General features: G+C 48.8%; 1 protein-coding gene across 5 annotated transcripts in view; it reads right to left on the bottom strand.

Annotated features, from left to right (window-relative positions):
• The window catches only part of NINL (ninein like), a 174,311-nt gene that overhangs the window by 69,675 nt on the left and 87,696 nt on the right, over window positions 1–16,940 (bottom strand). For 4 of the 5 annotated variants that reach the window (XR_007150796.1, XM_047852133.1, XM_047852132.1 and 1 more), the window contains exons 4-9: window positions 12,942–13,120; window positions 10,648–10,714; window positions 8,523–8,713; window positions 7,662–7,814; window positions 5,105–5,275; window positions 907–1,043 (exon numbers count right to left, since the gene is read on the bottom strand). Coding sequence is in view for 4 of the 5 variants with exons in the window: in XM_047852133.1 (XP_047708089.1) it covers window positions 907–1,043; window positions 5,105–5,275; window positions 7,662–7,814; window positions 8,523–8,713; window positions 10,648–10,714; window positions 12,942–13,120 (898 nt within the window). In the remaining variant the exon portion in view is untranslated. The remainder of the gene's footprint in view (window positions 1–906; window positions 1,044–5,104; window positions 5,276–7,661; window positions 7,815–8,522; window positions 8,714–10,647; window positions 10,715–12,941; window positions 13,121–16,940) is intronic. The other variant, XM_047852134.1, reaches the window with a different exon arrangement.

Below are 16,940 nucleotides of genomic sequence, written 5' to 3' on the forward strand. Positions count from 1 at the left end.
GAGGTTATGCACTAACCCTTGGCACTTGCTATTCTGGTGACTGTTTATCCCCCTGAAGGAACACAGAGCTTTTCTCCCTCCAGCCTCCCAAGGCATAGTCTCTGGTCCTATTCTGAGAGTGCCTGAGGTCAGAAAGCTCATCTGTCAGCATCTAACTGAATGCAAAATCCTGAGGATGGAAATCATGATTTCTTCCCTGCAGCTTTGGAACATCAATAAACACAAAAACAATCTTTATGCCAATTTGCTGAGCATATGGATGGCCTGAATACTCAGCTAATTGAAACCTGAACCCAACTAAAATGGAATGCATTCTCAGGCCCCCTGTCATTGTGCACTGGGTGACCATGTTGAGGAACACTTCGTTCTACTGTCCTGCCAGCTGCCCCAGCCCAGGACCCTCTGCCTGTTCTTGGAACACATCCCTGCCAACTGTAAGATTTCTGTCTCTGCACCCGAGAGCTCCAGTGTCAGCAGGATGAGTGTCAGGTTCAAATTCCCCCTTTGGAATATTGCTAAAAGGAACTAAGGGAGGACCTCAACATCAGTTTCTAAGCTTCTTACCAAGTGTGAAGGCAGACTGGTGACTCAGAAATTCTGTGGCCGTTAAAACCCTAGCAGCAGCTACCACACAGGCCACTGGGTCCTCAGGCCCCTCTGAGACCACACAGGAGGATGCCACTCGAGGCACAGGTAGCCCTCTTCTGCACTCACAACTCAGCTCTTTCCCTGTCCCACCAAGAGTGCCCACTAAAGGACAGCCAGTGGGAAAGGTGGTGTCAAGTCCTTTGTCCCCTGGGACTGGCTTGGGGTAGACAAGGGCAGACTGCCCATTTCCCTCCAGGCAACGCAGACAGCTATACCTCCACAACCTCCCCAACCTCCCCAACCACACTGGGCTCTTACTGGCGGAAGCTCAGCTCCTGGCGGTAGCAGGCCAAGGCTGCCTGTTGAGTGGCACCACCGACCATCATGAGCTCATTCTCAAGGGCCCAGGTCAGCTCCAAAAGATTCACCTTCTCGTCCACACTGAAGCCAAGACTCTGGAAATAGCAAAGCCCATTGGGCGGGAAAGGATGTGTGACTTCTCCAAATACTTCCTGGCTTTCCTGAGAATAGGCCAGGCCCAGATCCACACTGTCCTGGTGGCAGCACCTGCCAACTCTTCTGTCTGTAAAGTCTCTGCCCTGCCCCCACCCATGTTACTCTGGTCTCCCCTCCCCCATAGTCCCTGTCAAAGCCAAGTTCTCCCCTCACCCCTCATCAGGGAGTATATGACCAGGCTGGACAAAGACCTTCTTCCTGAAAAGGTAACTGACACAGAAGCAGAGGACATCATGGGGACTGATAAGAGGCCGGCAGAGAGGCCATTTTCTGTGAAATAAGTTGCTGTATGAACCCTGCTAGCCTTGGGAGCTGTGTGAAGAGAACTGACCTGAGTCCAACACCACCAAGAAGCAAGCAGAGGATAGATGTAAAAGAGCCCTGACGACACCTCTGGGCACTTTCTCTCAAGTGCCTGCTCACGTGAGCCCGTAATATCCTCCCTCCTTAAGACATTTTGAATTGAGTTTTTATCATTTAAAACTAATAGAATCTCCATGAAGTATATGTATGGGTGGGTAGTTTTGTTGGCAGGAAAGCGATCTAACAGAGAGATGAGCCATGGCCTAGTGAAGTGGAGCATTCTTCCCCTCAAGATTTTGAAAATAAGAGAATAAAACTGTTTACATTAAATGTATTGTACCACAACAATAATAATAATAATAAACCATACCCATATACCCCTCTGCTCAACTGACAACAACTAACACTTGCTACATTTGCTTTTTTAGTGTTGAGTATTCTTGACCCCTGCTCCTTCTATGATGTCAAAAAATTACAGTTACACCCACATCTAGAGGCAGGCACCATGTCAGGGACTGGAGAGAAGGGGCCACAGCATTCTCAGTCACACAAGGAAATGAGGCATGCTCCCTTTTTTAACCTATAAAATGGAGACCAGGCTTTCCACTGCTCCCCCACTTCCCAGAGCGCTTCTGAAGAGAAGTGACATCAGGGTAAAGCATATGGAATAACTTGGGAAGCTCAAGCTGTTATTCCACAAGTAAAGACGTCCCAGCCATCATGTCACCAGACAGAGGGCACAGACATGATAGGTCACAGCAGCAGCTTCCTGACCAAGATGAAAGGAGTCATCAAAAACCACATGGCAAGGGTGTGAGGCAGCCTCCAAGACAGCCCCGTGTCTCTCACCTCCTGGCACCCATACCCAGGTATTCCCCTCTCACACACAACAGGGTCAACCTGTGTCACACACAGGACACTGAGGAAGTGACAGTGTATGACTTCCAAGGTTGGGGCTTGGAAGACACATAGCCTCCTCCTCACTCTCTCTTAGATGGCACTCCCAGGAAGTCACTGCCTAGTTGTGAGGAAGCTCAAGCAGCCCTAGGAAGGGGCCATGTGCAAGGAATGGAGGCCTCCTGCTACAGCAAGTATCAATCTGCCAACTTGGGAGCGGCGGTCCAGCCCCAGTCAGTCATTCACAAGACTGAGTACTGGCTGACATCTGATCAACCTCAGGGGAGACCCTGAGCTAGAGCCACCCACTACATAGCTCCCAAATTCCGGACCCACAAAAACTGCTCAAGACAAGAAGAGTCATTGTGTTTCAAGGTGTAATTTAGTGGTAATTTGTTGAGGAAGGACAAATAACCATTCCCAGGCCTCCTCCTAGAGCACTCTCAAGGGCTTGGATAAGAAGCTCCCTGAAATGGCCAGGGGTTTTGAGAAGCTGGGTATGTGATGCCAGCACATCCACACTAAGGGCTCACCCAGCTGATGCTTCCTTCTCAAGAGAAAGGCCTTTCTTTTTCAGGCATGGTGTGCTTAGTTGTCTTGGTAGGACCAGCAGCCTGTGGTCTTCACCACCAGCATCACAGGTAAGCAGTTTCTGAGAGCGTCGCAGGCAGGAAGGGCCCGATCTGACATACCAGGATACCCAGAAGGCCTGCCCCACTCGCTGCTGCTCCCGCCCTGGCTATGTGGGCTCAGGCAGCAACCTCATCTGTCACGTGAGACAGAAACAACTACACTGAGTGAAGAGTAAACAATGTCACAAACTTCACAGGTCCTTGTTTGGTGCCAAGTGCTGAGAGTTCAGTAAACACCTCTGCCCTTCAACAAAATGGAAGCAAATCCTCAATGCAACTAGTAAATTACAAATTGCTAAGGAAATGGAAATATTCTCTGACAGCAGGAAAGCAATAAAAAGGGTAAGTTATGAAGTGTCAGAGGCAAATTTGAGTGGTCTAAAGGCAGCTCTAAAGGCAGCCAGCCCACCTCCAAATGACAGGGAATGCTCTAAAGGCAGCCAGCCCACCTCCAAATGACAGGGAATCAGGAATACAGTTTCAGGGAGAATCTCAAAACCGTGAATCTCTTTGCTCTTTGCCCTCCCAGGGAGCCAATCTAGTAACTAGGGCTCAGCCTCCAGCTCTCCCAAGGGCCAGGTGCCCAGTTCTGGCCTTACTGTCCAGGCTCTGCCCAGGCTGCTGGGTGGCCACACTCAGCAATGGCTAGGCCCAAAAGGGCCTCGCCCAAAGTGTCAGGAGGACTATCTTAAACGTTGTCATTGGGCGTTTGTGCTAATAAGGACATTTTCAGAGGCAATATAAAAAAGCCTACCAAGAGTTAAAATGTGTAACTTCAGAAATCTAGCCTACCAAGAAATACCAGCATAGGAACAGGAGGATATATAATCTAAACAAGATTTAGAACAGAAAAAAAATCTACATGTCCAATGATAGGAAAAAGGTAACAAATTAACAAGATATACAGTATACCAATTTTGCAAAAAAAAAAATTTAAAGCTGGAATATCCAAATATATATTTCTTTTCTGTGCTGGGGAAAAGCTCTGCAAAAACTCCCACTGAGCCATGAGGTGTTGCTACTCCTACAGAATGGGAGCAAAAGGGGGCAGGCTTTATTACTTTATGATTTTGTGTACAGCTGACACTTAAACAAAATTTTTTTTAATGTTTATTTTTGAGAGAGACAGAGTGCGAGCAGGCGGGGGTCAGAAAGAGAGGGAGACACAGAATCTGAAGCAGGCTCCAGGCTCTGAGCTGTCAGCACAGAGCCCGATGTGGGGCTCAAACTCACGAACTATGAGATCATGACCTGAGCCAAAGTTGGACACTTAACCAACTGAGCCACCCAGGCTCCCCCAGTTGACATTTTTTTTTTTTTAACAACACAAAGTGAAATTTGGAAATGAAGATCAGCAGTCCAGCTTACACACACACTTTTCCCCAGTATTCTTCTCTTACCCTTGTCCAGCCCCTGTGCACAACTGGCTTGACTGCCCCAGAGAAAGCTCCCTTCAAACCCCAGGGGTCTGGCCCTGTGTCCCTGGGGGAGGTTGGACTGGCCCCCAGAAGAGGCCTGACCCCATCTGAAGACAGTCTTGTGGGCCAACCCCCCGAAGAGCATGCAGGAACTCGGGAGGAGGCAGCAGGGCAGTGTACCTCCACACCCAACACGGTGGAGGAGGGGGTCCGGGCAAGCAAGGGCCATGAGGGGAGAAGAGCTTGGCCAGCCAGGCAGCAGCTCTGGGCAGAATTTGGGTTCACTATGGAGCTCATCTTCCACAAAATGGAAACACTCAGACTACTGGGACAGTGACATCCAGTAAGACGTCTCTACCACAAGGTAGGAAATTTTCTCCCCTCATCTGGGATGGACTGCCATTGTCCAGGTAAGCAAAAAAACATCTACAAGGCTAACAATGTACTGAGGGAAATGTCTAAGATACCAAAACCTACCTTCAAGTAGATTTGTTTCAGATTTGTTTTCTCTGCTTATTTATTATCTCTTAAAGTTAAAATTTCTTATATTTTAATGGCAAAAAAAATAAAGAGGAAAATGATTCTAACAGGCCTTCCCTACATGGGGTTCCCCCAGAGAGTGCAGGCCCTGTGTGTCTGTGGGATTCTCTGTCCAGCCTCCTCTGAGAGCAAAGGGCCCTGAGGTCCCCTGCTGGCCCCATGCTGCCCGCATGCTCCCTCCAGGGCGGCTGTGAGTGACCAGTTCCAGACCTGCAAGATTTCTCTGCTGTTCCGAATCCCCTCCTGGGCCCACAGGGTGATGAGCTGCTCAGGAAAGGCAAAGCCGGTGCCATCATCAATACTGCACAAGAGGCGCAGGCCTGAGCACACGGACACCAGGGATGATGTTGTGGCAGTCTGGCAGCTGCCCTCCTCCAGGACCTGTGTGTAGAGAAAGTGGAAGTACCTCTTGTTTATTTTTAGTATTTTCCAACTTCAGTAGCCTGTGCTCAACCTTTCACTGTCTCATTGAGGTCTGTCAAGAACAGCTCACACAGTGACCATTAGCTCTGTCTCCCAGACTAGTAAACAAAGGCACGGCACCATCTCACAGTATGCCCAAGACTGCACGGCTCTGCAGGTGGCAAAGTGGGGATTTGAACCCAGAGATCCGGACACCCAGCCTATTGCCTTCTCTAAGACCCTGGTGCCTGCTTTCCTACTGTCTACCCGAGGCTTGGTCCAAGGAACACATTCCAACACCTGTGTGGCCTCACATGTCAGCAAGAGCTTCTTAGTGGGAGGCATGAAGGGGTTTTAACCTCTCTCTCCCAAATCAGTACTGGTGTGCACCCGGCCTCAAAAAGCTAGAGAAGGCACATGCCAATGCTCAGAAATCCAGCCTGTGGAAAGAAACCCAAGACAGGCTTAAAAGAAGAGGCCCAAACAAAGTCACCCATCTGCGCAGGCCTCAGAAACACATCTCATAGCTGACAGAATTGGAGAGTTTTAAGAGGAAGGGGAAAAAAAATCTCTTGGCCAGAAAGCTGACCTGTTAGGCTTAAGGGCTATGAGAATCCATCAAGCAAGACTGCTTTCTGCCCCAGGCTGGCATTCTCTTCAGAACCAGCATTTGCTATCTGGGGCTATAAGAATGAGGAAAAACAGTCCCTTCCTTCTGGCCACTGGGGCTTCCGCCACCCCCCCGCCGCCCCCAGGGAACACTTTCCTTGTTGGCCTCCTCTCAACTCCCCCCAAAGGAGTCTCTGATATTCCCAAACATTCCAGGCTTTTCTCATTGCCTGAAACACTTCCCCCCCAATGCTCCATGGCTGGGCACTTTCCAGGGCTCTGCTCTGACACCCCCTCCCAGCCCAGCACCTCCCTCCTGGCACTCACTACCTCAGCAGGTACTCACAGGCCCATATGCTCTCATCTGTTCTCAGCCATATCCCTATCTCTTCATAAACACTTAGGAACTGGGTGCTTACTAAAGCTGTGCTAGGTACAGCCCTACAAAGTAGGCATGTGACTCCATTTACAAAAGGGGAGAGGACAGACAGCTCAAGAATGGTCAGAAACATTCCATGGCCACAGTGGAGAAGCTCAGATAGCCAAATGCACCTGGACCACCCTTGTCTCCCTCCCACCTGCTTCCTTTGTGAGGACTGTGAACTTGGGGACAGGCACGTCATGGTGTAGCAAGAGGGGGGGTGGTGCTGGGCCACATACTTGAGGGCCCAGCACCACCATGCCACGCAACAGTCCACACACACAGGATGCAACACCCTCCACCTGCAGCTGTGTTAGCTCAGGGCACTTCCTGGGTAGTCAGGTGTTCCTTGGGCACCTGCATCTGACTAGAGGTGGGTCCTGCCTGGTTTCATTCCTGCGCCCCATGGCTCAGAGTCCTGTCCAGCTGTGCTTCCTCATTGGGACGCAGGAACAAGGGCAGCTCCACCACAGAGGAGGCACCCTCCCTCCACTGGCTCCAAGCATGACTTGGTGGGACTTCATGGCCTCTGACCTTACATGGCCTGACACTTTCCTTTAACACTCCTAGTTTCTTCTCTCTCCATTCTCATCGGTTTAGATTCAGAAATGGGACTCTCAGATTACACCTAGTGCAGCAGAAAACAACATTACTCATCTTGTACCGCCACCTACAAACTACAGGATCAGCCACATCAGCAGAGAAGCATTGGCAAGACTCCCCCAGAGAACCTTGCCCTGTGGTGGAAGAGGGAGGTTCTCCTCTCCTGGGATGGAGAAAAACCAAATGCTAAGCCAACGGTCAGCAAATGAGATCACAATTTAAATAACCGCCTAACATATGCTCCTCTCCATCTGCAGAGACCTGGTATTTGAATGAGAGATAAAATTCAGGAACACAACACAGGGAGAGTACAAGGAAAGGAGTACCTGGAGAGCTATTCCTAGGGAAGGTACAGAATGCTCTCACTGCACCACAATGGGGAGGAGAGAAGAAGCTCTTCTAATGGAAGGTGCACTGGGATAGGCTTCTTGAGGAGAAAATCGAGGAACTGCCATGTAATCCTCATAAAACCACTATAAGGTAGGCACCATTTTACAGATGAAGAGCCTGAAGCTCAGAGAAGGCAAGTAACTCATTCAGGGATACACAGTTAGGGAGGGGCAATGCCAGATCAGCAGAAGACCTGTGTGATTCTAGAATCTAAATCACATGGCCTCCCACTCACACACGTATGTGTACATACTCCCACCAACTCCCAGGTCTGTGAAGATGATGAAGGCCAGAGTGACAGCAGTTGCTGCTGTGGTTCAAAGCTTAATCATCCCATTTTACCTGGTGATGAGACCAGGACATGCTTGGTTTGATGGGAGTGGAAGACTCTGGAAGTGAAGTGGGCCCGTGATTGAATAGGCCAAGCTGGAATTCCTCAAGACTCACTCTGCCGTCTCCATCTTGATCCAGTTTGTTAAACAGGTCCTCCAGTTCCTAGACAAAAGCCACCACACCTGTGCTGAGGCCCCACCCACAAGCAGCTGCATGCCAGTCACCACCACCCAGGCCTTCCCTGGGCAGTCTGCTTGTCCTTACCAAACTCACCTGGGACACACCTGATGTCCCCCAACTCTGTCTTGTGACATCTACATACCTGGTCAGTTTCCACCCTGCTGTGAAGGGGTGCCACCTGCACTTCCTAATTCCATAAATACCCATTCAGAGTAACTTGCTGGATGGCAGGAAGAAGACATACATATGGAGGGGGTCCTGGGCCCCCAGCAATTCAGAGAACAGCAAGGACAGCAGGACTAAGGGGAACTTTAGTAAGGAGGCACTTCCCCATCACATCACCCTGCCCACCCCCCTCCCCTTGGCCCCTGCAAGGGAGTGCAGCCTGCCTCAGAGGGCATAACATCTGGGTTGGGCGGTAGAACTAGGCAATGCAGGAAGGGGAAAGGGCACTCCAGGCAGAGAAAGGGTCATAAGTGAAGGTGCTCAGAAGCTGGTGAGGCAGGCCATACATGACATGTGTGGGCGCAGACCTCAGCAGAAGCACTGGGAGTTACCAGAGGACTTTAGACCACAAAGTAGTACAACCACATCAGTGTCTGGAGGGTGAAGGGACTCTCCAGATGCAACAGCAACCTGACCACCACAAAGAACCTGTCCTTGACTGTGGTCTGCCTCAGACCCTCTCACCTCCTTCTTCAGTGCCTGGAGCCCGATGCTTTGGCAGACCACAGCCAGCTCCTGCTCGCTGAGGTGGCCGTTACTGCCAACACCTAGCTTTTCCCAGATGCCACGAACCCGGCTCTCAGGGGTGTCCAGGGAGAGGCTGCAGGGCTTCTGGAGGCATCTGAAGACCTCAGAACCCCAAGCTGGCAGCTGGCCTGAAGCAGAAAGAGTGACAGGTAAACCTGATGTCCAGGTAGAAGCACTTAGGGGAAATATACCAATGCTGGCAACTGACTCTGAAATCAGATGGATGGGCAGGTGGACACACTTGAGTAGTGAAGCATCAAAGGTGGAATCTAGGTGATGAGTACATGGCTGTTCACAATACGATTCTTTCATCTTCATTCTGTGTTTCCAAATTTTCATAATAAAATGTAGGTGGGGGTGGGAGGAACCTCTGGTCCATGTGGGGAAAGCTTTTTCTCAAAGGAACCTCCTAAAGTCAGACCACTGGAAGCATATAAAAGAGGGCTGCATTATTTGTATTTACAAAAAACAAAACAAAACAAAATAAAACAAAAAAAAACCCTAGTTTTTAAAAAATAAATTTCAGAAACTAATGTTTCTGAGCTTTGCCAGAGAAACAACTTGTGGAATGGACAGACGTTGGGGGTGCCCGTGAGAAGCCATCATGGATGAGCCATGCTTCAAGCCAGACATTCCCTCTACAGTCAGTCCACGCCACCCAGCCTGACACAGAGAGGCAGCTCAGACTCCACATGACTGAAGTTCCCCATCAGCAGCTTGGGTAATGGGCTACTTTGACATTAATTACTTTGATAGCCCAACCAAGAACAAGAAAGTCACTTTTCCTGAGGAAAGCCAGGCCTGTGTGCTCATGAACAACACTGTGTTGGGTTGAGGAAAATGCCTTAAAAAAATTTTTTTAATGTTTATTTTTGAGGGAGGGGAGGGGAAAAGAGACAGGGAGACACAGAATCTTGAAGCAGGCTCCAGGATCTGAGCTGTCAGCACAGAGATGTTTAACCGACTGAGTCACTCACGCACCCTGGAAAATGCCTTTTTTGAGATCTCTTCCAGCATAAAGTGTCTGAAATTTCTAAGTAAAAGCATAAAAGCACCTCTGATACTAGGGTTTATTTCTCAGGAATGGCAAAGGAGATAAATAAATCCTCTGAGGTCTGATGTGAGTTTCATGCACACTGTCAATTCTAACCCAGTGAAAAGGTTTCTGTTCGAGGCTAGGAAGAACCCAACCTGCTCTGCAGGCAGAGAGACCCAAAATTGCACTGTGCACAACCTTCCTTTCCTGCCCTAGATTTAGAATTGAAACCAAGACGGTTAAGATGTGATCACTTGGCTGCTCTTCCTTATCTATGTGCTTTGTCCAACAGCTGAGGTGGGCGCTCAGGTCAGTTCCCCTGACATCCACTAAGTTAAACACTGAACAATGGCTCTCGTCCTTGAGGATCACAATCTAGATCATGCTCAGTTCCAACTGCTGATTTTTTACTGCAGCAAAAATTCAAAAGGTCAACTGTGGTCTCCCTCTCCAAGTAAAGTTTCTGCACTTTCTCCTCTGTGTGGGAGGTATGTTTAAAGCATCCCCAGACGCACATGTGGGCACACTGCTATCTTATGTACCCCTGCTTTTGCCTTCCAGTTGCCCCTGCAAGGCTCCTGAGGGCCAGGACCACATCTGCTATTTTATCTGGAGCATAGACACAGAGCCACTGGAGGTTGCCAAGACTGCTTGCACACAGCCAGGAAGACGATGTGCCCAGGTCTGGCACATTAAGAAGGGAGTGCAAGAGGCCTGGGACCTCAAGCCATGCCTGCCACCTGGGGTCATGCTGGTCCTCACAGATTGCGAGATGTGGCCCAACCATACTGCTCCCTTGGCCAGGGGCCTCTGTCCAAGGATCTGACCTCAGGGGATGCTGAGCACCAAGAGACTACCTCCTGGCTGGGACCACTTCTGGAGAAGGGGCCCACCAGATACAGCACCCACTCTGCATGCTTCCCAGGAAATTACACATGGCTGGCTCACTGACCAACAAGCCAGCGCCTTGAACTTCAAAGCACTGATCAAAGATAGGGAGAACCAACCATGAGTCTGTGGCTTTACCTTGTGCTTCAAACAACTCATTCTGAGGTTCTTTAGCACTTTCAGCTTCTTCATCTGACTTGAGACTCTGTAGAAAAACGAAAAGAAGGATATATTTTGGAGCTAGGTAGGGACTGAGGAAGAGGACAAACAGCTGGTGAGATGTAGCTCCTCGGGCAAAACCCCCCACCTACAGATGGCCTTTGCACCAAGCCGTGAGGCACGGGCACAGAACAGCTCCTTCTCACAGACCAAGCACTACAATGTAGACACAGAGACACATGATGCTCCTCAACATAAACCAAGTCATCAGTAGTTAACACTAAAAACATAATCAAGCACTTGTACCCAAACAGGAATGAAAAATGCTCCCCAAACCAACACCTCCTTGTGGTGCTGGCTTCGGACACCAGCACTGGAGAGGAATGGCCAGGGAGTATGGTCAACCTTCCACTGCACGACATTATCTTGCTCAAGCTTGATGGTCTTCACTTCTCTGTACCCTGTCCCTTATCATCCAGATCAATTCAGCAAACAGTTGGAGGGAGAGTAGTTCTCCCTGTCCCTCCAGGAGCTCCAGGGACAGCATGATACATAGCAAGCACTGACTCCTCAGTGCCCTTTGCAAGCTGTACCCTGAAGGGGGCAGGCCATCAAGAAACACTTGACTGTGGGGCGCCTGGGTGGCTCAGTTGGTTAAGTGTCCAACTTTGGCTCAGGTCATGATCTCACAGTTCGTGAGTTTGAGCCCCGCGTCGGGCTCTGTGCTGACAGCTCAGAGCCTGGAGCCTGCTTCAGATTCTGTCTCCCTCTCTCTCTGCCCCACCCCCGCTCATGCTTTGTCTGTCTTAAAAAAAAAAAAATTAAAGAAACACTTGACTCAGGTAAAAACCTCATGTTTTTGTGGCCAAGTTGGCTGACTACAAAGTCAAAGTCTGCTTCTGACAGGTGCTATGCATCCCACATCTGATTCTGGAAGGAATGCCAAGTTGGCCAAGACTCAGCACTCCTCAGAGCCAGCACTGAAATGAGAGTGGAATCTGGGAGCAGGTGGTATGTCCCATTTTTCTAATGCATTCAGCCCAACTGACAACCCTAAAAACAGCATTCCTCCATGTTCTAGTTCCAGGGATCAAAGATGGTTTTAAAAAGCAGAACAGCATAATGGAGATAGAGCAGACTCCTTATACCTCTATCCCTGCAGACCAAAGTTAAAAACGATAAAGAAGTGAATGCCTGGGATTTGTTGGTATTACCCAGGCATAGCATGTCCCTGAGCAAAGAAACTCTAGGATTTAAATAGATATGCTTGCCTCAACAAATGCTGAACATGTAATCAAATTAATGTGAGGGTCTTATTGAAGATAAGTCCCCATAAAGCCCCACCTGACAAAATGGACATCACAGAGAGTAGGAACCAGGAACCTTCTGGAATTCTTGAAAATAAGTCTAAGGACTCCACAGTTAACTTGAAAGTTATGGATCTGCCCCATGGATATTTCCTGACATGAAGGCTGTAAGGCTCCAGCAGACCATCTTCTGCAGTATCTCGGCAGCAGTGAACAATTTAGGGACATGGGGGGATAGAATCAACCCTCAGAGCCCTGGGAGGTCTCAGCACATGTTTGCCAAATTGTAAGTGGTATATTCTTGGTATATTCCAAGTGCTCAAGGCAGGTGGGACCATGGGCCTATTGGTACTTCCAAGTTCCTAACCTTACAAGGGCACCAGAAAGGCATCTTTCTTTCTTTTCTCACTCTTATTAAACCATAAAAAACAGCCTTCTCACAGTGGTGGGGGGAAAGTTGGTGGTGATAAGCAGGTGAAAAGCAGGTGATTTCAGCACAAATTCTGCACTGCCCTAATGTCTGAAGAAGTACACTCTGGCCAGAATTCCCTGCAGACAGACCCAGAGACACTTTAACAATTCTTTTTTTTTTTTTTTAAGTTTATTTATTTATTTTGAGAGAGAGACAGAGAGAATGAGGGGGGAGAGGGGCAGAGAGAGAGAGACAAGGAGAGAACCTCAAGCAAACTCCACACCTAGCATGCAGCCCAACATGGGGCTAGATCTCATGAACCATGAGATCATGACCTGAGCCAAAATCAAGAGTCAGTCACTTAACCAATTAGGTAGGTCACCCAGGCACCCCAGACTTTAGAATGAAATGTCATTCCCCAAACTGCACCTTTGTTTCTGGCAACTTGAGATGCCCAGAAATGCCCACCTGCCCCTCACATCCTCGTATAGTCATGTCACAATGACTAAATGAGATGGTGGCCTAGGGTGGGGAAAGGAGGAACTCGGACCCACCTCCACACTTTCCAGAGATGCAGAGCGGCGGAGCTGGCCTCTTCCAGTGGCCCTCGCCTGCTGTTCTGGTAAACATTTGGCTCCTGTTGCAGAGCCACATGGCTCAGGCTCAGGGCAGCTCCAGCGACCATACCATTTAGAGCCACTCACATACTTTGGCGGGACAGCACGTGAAGCAGCTGGAAAGAAAATATGAGGTTTGGTGGAGGGGGTGGCGGGGGGGGGACAGGGAGCGGATGGTCTGTGCACACTGCAGAACACATTTCAAGATACAGAGTATAGCTCTCACAGAAGCACACAGAAAATGTCTGGAAGAACACAGACAGCAGTTAACAGTGGTCAATCTATTCCTCAGGCAGGGAACTGAGAAACCCAGGCTGGGAGATGGGGACTTTCTACTCTAAACTCTACGTGCTATTTAAAGTTTTCTGAGCATACTGCTTTTATGTAGTAAAAGACTACTACTAATACAAAAAGACTTTTTGTTTACATAATAAGAGACTAATACTAATAGCTTTTTATACAAAGAAAAAAAACCCTCCAATATTCCAGCAACATACTGTTCTAGAGACCAGAAGGTCACTTCCTACCCTGCTTACTTCAGGACCCCATCTGGACAGGACTGTCAGGGAGCTGTGGGCATGGACCTCACACACAGCCAAGGGAGGCTCAAACTCTGCTGGTCTGAAGTCTGGGGCAAAGGCAGGCATGAGTTTTAGTCTGGGATTCATGAGAATCTCTTAAACCCTAATAACCCTTTGCATTTCCTTCTTCCCTCCTTACCTGTTCACATTTGTACACAATGTGACCTCTCAGGCAGAGAAGAAATGATACTGACTCTGTGAGGAATTTGGGTGAGTAAGAAACAGACTTGGAGAGGGTATCATGGGCAGCAGCCAGGACACGACATAGGTTCAGAGGGAAGCAGCCAGCATGGGCCAGTTGGAAAGAAAAGCATAGGATCCAATGAAGTAATTCCAGGCCAGGAAAACAGAATTTCACTGAAAGGTGTCATGCTTCTTTAAGTCAAGTACCACATCATTCCTTTCTTCCATCCCCCCTGACCTTGACCCCTGACTCCTGACCTTGAGACCACATCAGAGGAAGGGGCTGGGTCCAGCCTGGCCAACTGAAAGTACAGTGATGCCAGTGACAGACAGACACTGGGGATGAGGGAGGAGTTTTAGGGAGGAAGATGCCAAGTTCCATGTGGGATGTGCAGACTATGAAGTGACAGCATGACATTTAAGACAGCTGACAATATGCAGGGTGACTATAGCATGTCTCACCTCACTGGGACACTTGAAGGTAATCATAAATTATACCAATCAGCCTGGGACAACAGGCATGTGATGTACTGAAGAGGAGGGCAAAGTTTACAAGCCAGCAGAGAGAAAAAAAGAGGGAGCAACCCAGCAGTGTTCAGAAGGGGCAAACTACAAATATGGAGAAAGGCTCCCACCAGAGAGCTGCCAAAAGGGTAAGTGAAAGTCAGTGAATTCGGGCTCTTGCATATGAGCATCGTTTCTGGTTACAGAGAGGCTGTGGGCTGGCTGATGTGGGTGGGAGAAGAATCCTCCTTCCACCTTGAGGGGGTATAAGAAGAAGGAAAGTCGTATCAGGCAGGAAATGGGAAGCTGGGGCACAGTTGGGAAACCAAGTGCCGAAAAATCAGAGGGGCTCTGATGTCCCCTTGATCTGCCATGAAGGGAAGGAGTCTCAGGCCACACATATGACCATTTAATTGAGGACAGCTTTGAGATCTGAAAGAAAAGAAAAAGGCAAAGAAAACAAAAGAATTGAAAGAAGAGGGGGGAAAAACCACAAGTCCTAGAATACTTTCTTAACTCTTTGGAGAAACTGAGTGCATGCCAGAGATCTAGTTTTAAGTTTAGAAGCTCCCCACATTCTCTAGCATGGGAGGAGCATATATAGTGTCAGGGACCCTGGGCATCGCCCTTCCATTCCTATCCACGATCACATGCCACATTCCCAAATCTTGTGTTAGTAAAGGCCTGTGGCACTCTTCACCTCTTTCAGAAGAACAGTGTCAGACAAAGTGACCAGCAAATGCCCCAGGGGTCATGCAGGGTTCTCTACACTATACCCAGGTGCCGTGTAGCCTTTAGCAGCCAGCTGAAGGAGCGGGTTCTGGCTACACTGTGTATACAAGGGCCCAGTGCTTACAACAGGAAAACCGGAACTCAAATCTTGGCCACAGTTCCAAGATCTATGTGGGATCTTGGACAAATCCCTTCACACATCAGCCCTCAGTTCCTCATCTGAATAATGGGTATGATAATGCCACAGGATTCTGTGAGCCTGGCACACTGAAGACAACTGATGTGAGGTATCATCCTTTCCACTCCCCATGCCCCTGCCCCAAGCTCTCCCACTATTATCCCTGTTATCTGGTCATGCACCTGCTCTAGACCAAGGGTCCACTGTGGGAGGAGCCTGCTGTGGACCAGAAGGAAAAGAGCTCCCTCCTCGATCTCATCAATACCATACCTCCAACCTCAAACACATTGCCCCATGCCCTATTTCACTCACTGCCCAATACTCACCACAGGTAGCCAAGATGGATCTGAAGCACATCAAGTGTCTGTCATTCACAGCCTGAAGTCCAATGGAACAGGCACTGAGAATGTCCATCATCATCTTCTGACCCTCAACCCACAACCTACATGCCCCTGAGTGGACCTCTTTCCAAACCCTCCCTCCACCTCCTGACCATTACCAAAGCCAGGGGGCATTCCTCCTCAGGATGTCCCTTCCATTTGGAAATTCTATCTTTGTCCCTCCAGCCCCATTCCCATGACAGGCATGTCAGCACAGCACAACACTACTGCCTGACATAAGATACATCTGCAAATGACTGCTGGTCATGTAATGGCTCCCACCCCGGTCAGATCTTCCCAAGGCTGGTGGCATCCTATCTGTTCTGCCAACCTCAGTGGTCTAGATATACCTTATGTCTGCACTGAGCTTTCAAATCTTGAAACTTCAACTGCTCCACAGTTGAAGATATAAAGTTCTACTTTATCTTGTCAACACTTCATGCTGTAAGGACAGCACGCAGTATTATTTGACACCTGTGATACTGTGATTTATAATAAATATATATTTGGTCTTCACCCCATCCCTGGCAACCAAACCTGAGTTTATATTAATGAGGTGACTCCTAGAATGCCCTTCAGAATGGGGGCTGGTTGTCTGGACACCCAACCATGTGATTAGAGGGTTAGAACTTTCAGCCCCACACCTGACCCCCAGGGAAGTGGGAGGGGCTGGAGGTTGCATTCAGTCATAAATAGCCAGTGGTTTGATCAATCATGCCTATGTAATGAAGCCTGCATAAAAACTCAACAGGATGGGGTTCAGAGAGCTTTTGGAGTGAACACACAGAGATTGGGGTAGAGTGGTGTGTGGTGAGAGGGCATGAGCTCTCCATCCTTTCCCCACACCTTGCCCTGTGCCCCTCCCTCTTCCATCTGGCTGTTCCCAAGTTCTATCCTTTTATAATAAAGTAGTGATTTAGTAAGTAAACTGTTGCTCTGATTTCTATGAGCTGCTCTTGCAAATGAATTGAACCCAAGGAAGGGGCTGTGGGAATCTCTGACTTACAACCAATCAGAAAGAGAGGCAACAAGCTGGACTTGTGACTGGCATCTGAAGTGGGGGCCATCTTGTAGGACTAAGGCTATCTCCAGGGAGGTAATATCAGGGTTGAGTTGCAATGTAGGACACTTAGATGGTGCTGGGGAATTGCCTGGTGTGGGACAAACTACCACACATTTGGTGACCAGAAGTGCCAGAAGTATTCAGAGGTGCTATGTGTAAAGGAAAGCAATAGAGCTTTTCCTTTCCAACACTATGGACAAATAAGGAAACAAAAGAAGAAAAAAATCCAATGTCTCATCCCAGTCCACACAGCTTGGCAGTCAGACAGTGGAGTTAGGATTTAATTCTCAGACCTACCAATATCCTTCAGTCTGA

Source organism: Prionailurus viverrinus, chromosome A3 (assembly GCF_022837055.1).
Source record: "Prionailurus viverrinus isolate Anna chromosome A3, UM_Priviv_1.0, whole genome shotgun sequence".
NCBI classification, from domain to species: domain Eukaryota; kingdom Metazoa; phylum Chordata; class Mammalia; order Carnivora; family Felidae; genus Prionailurus; species Prionailurus viverrinus.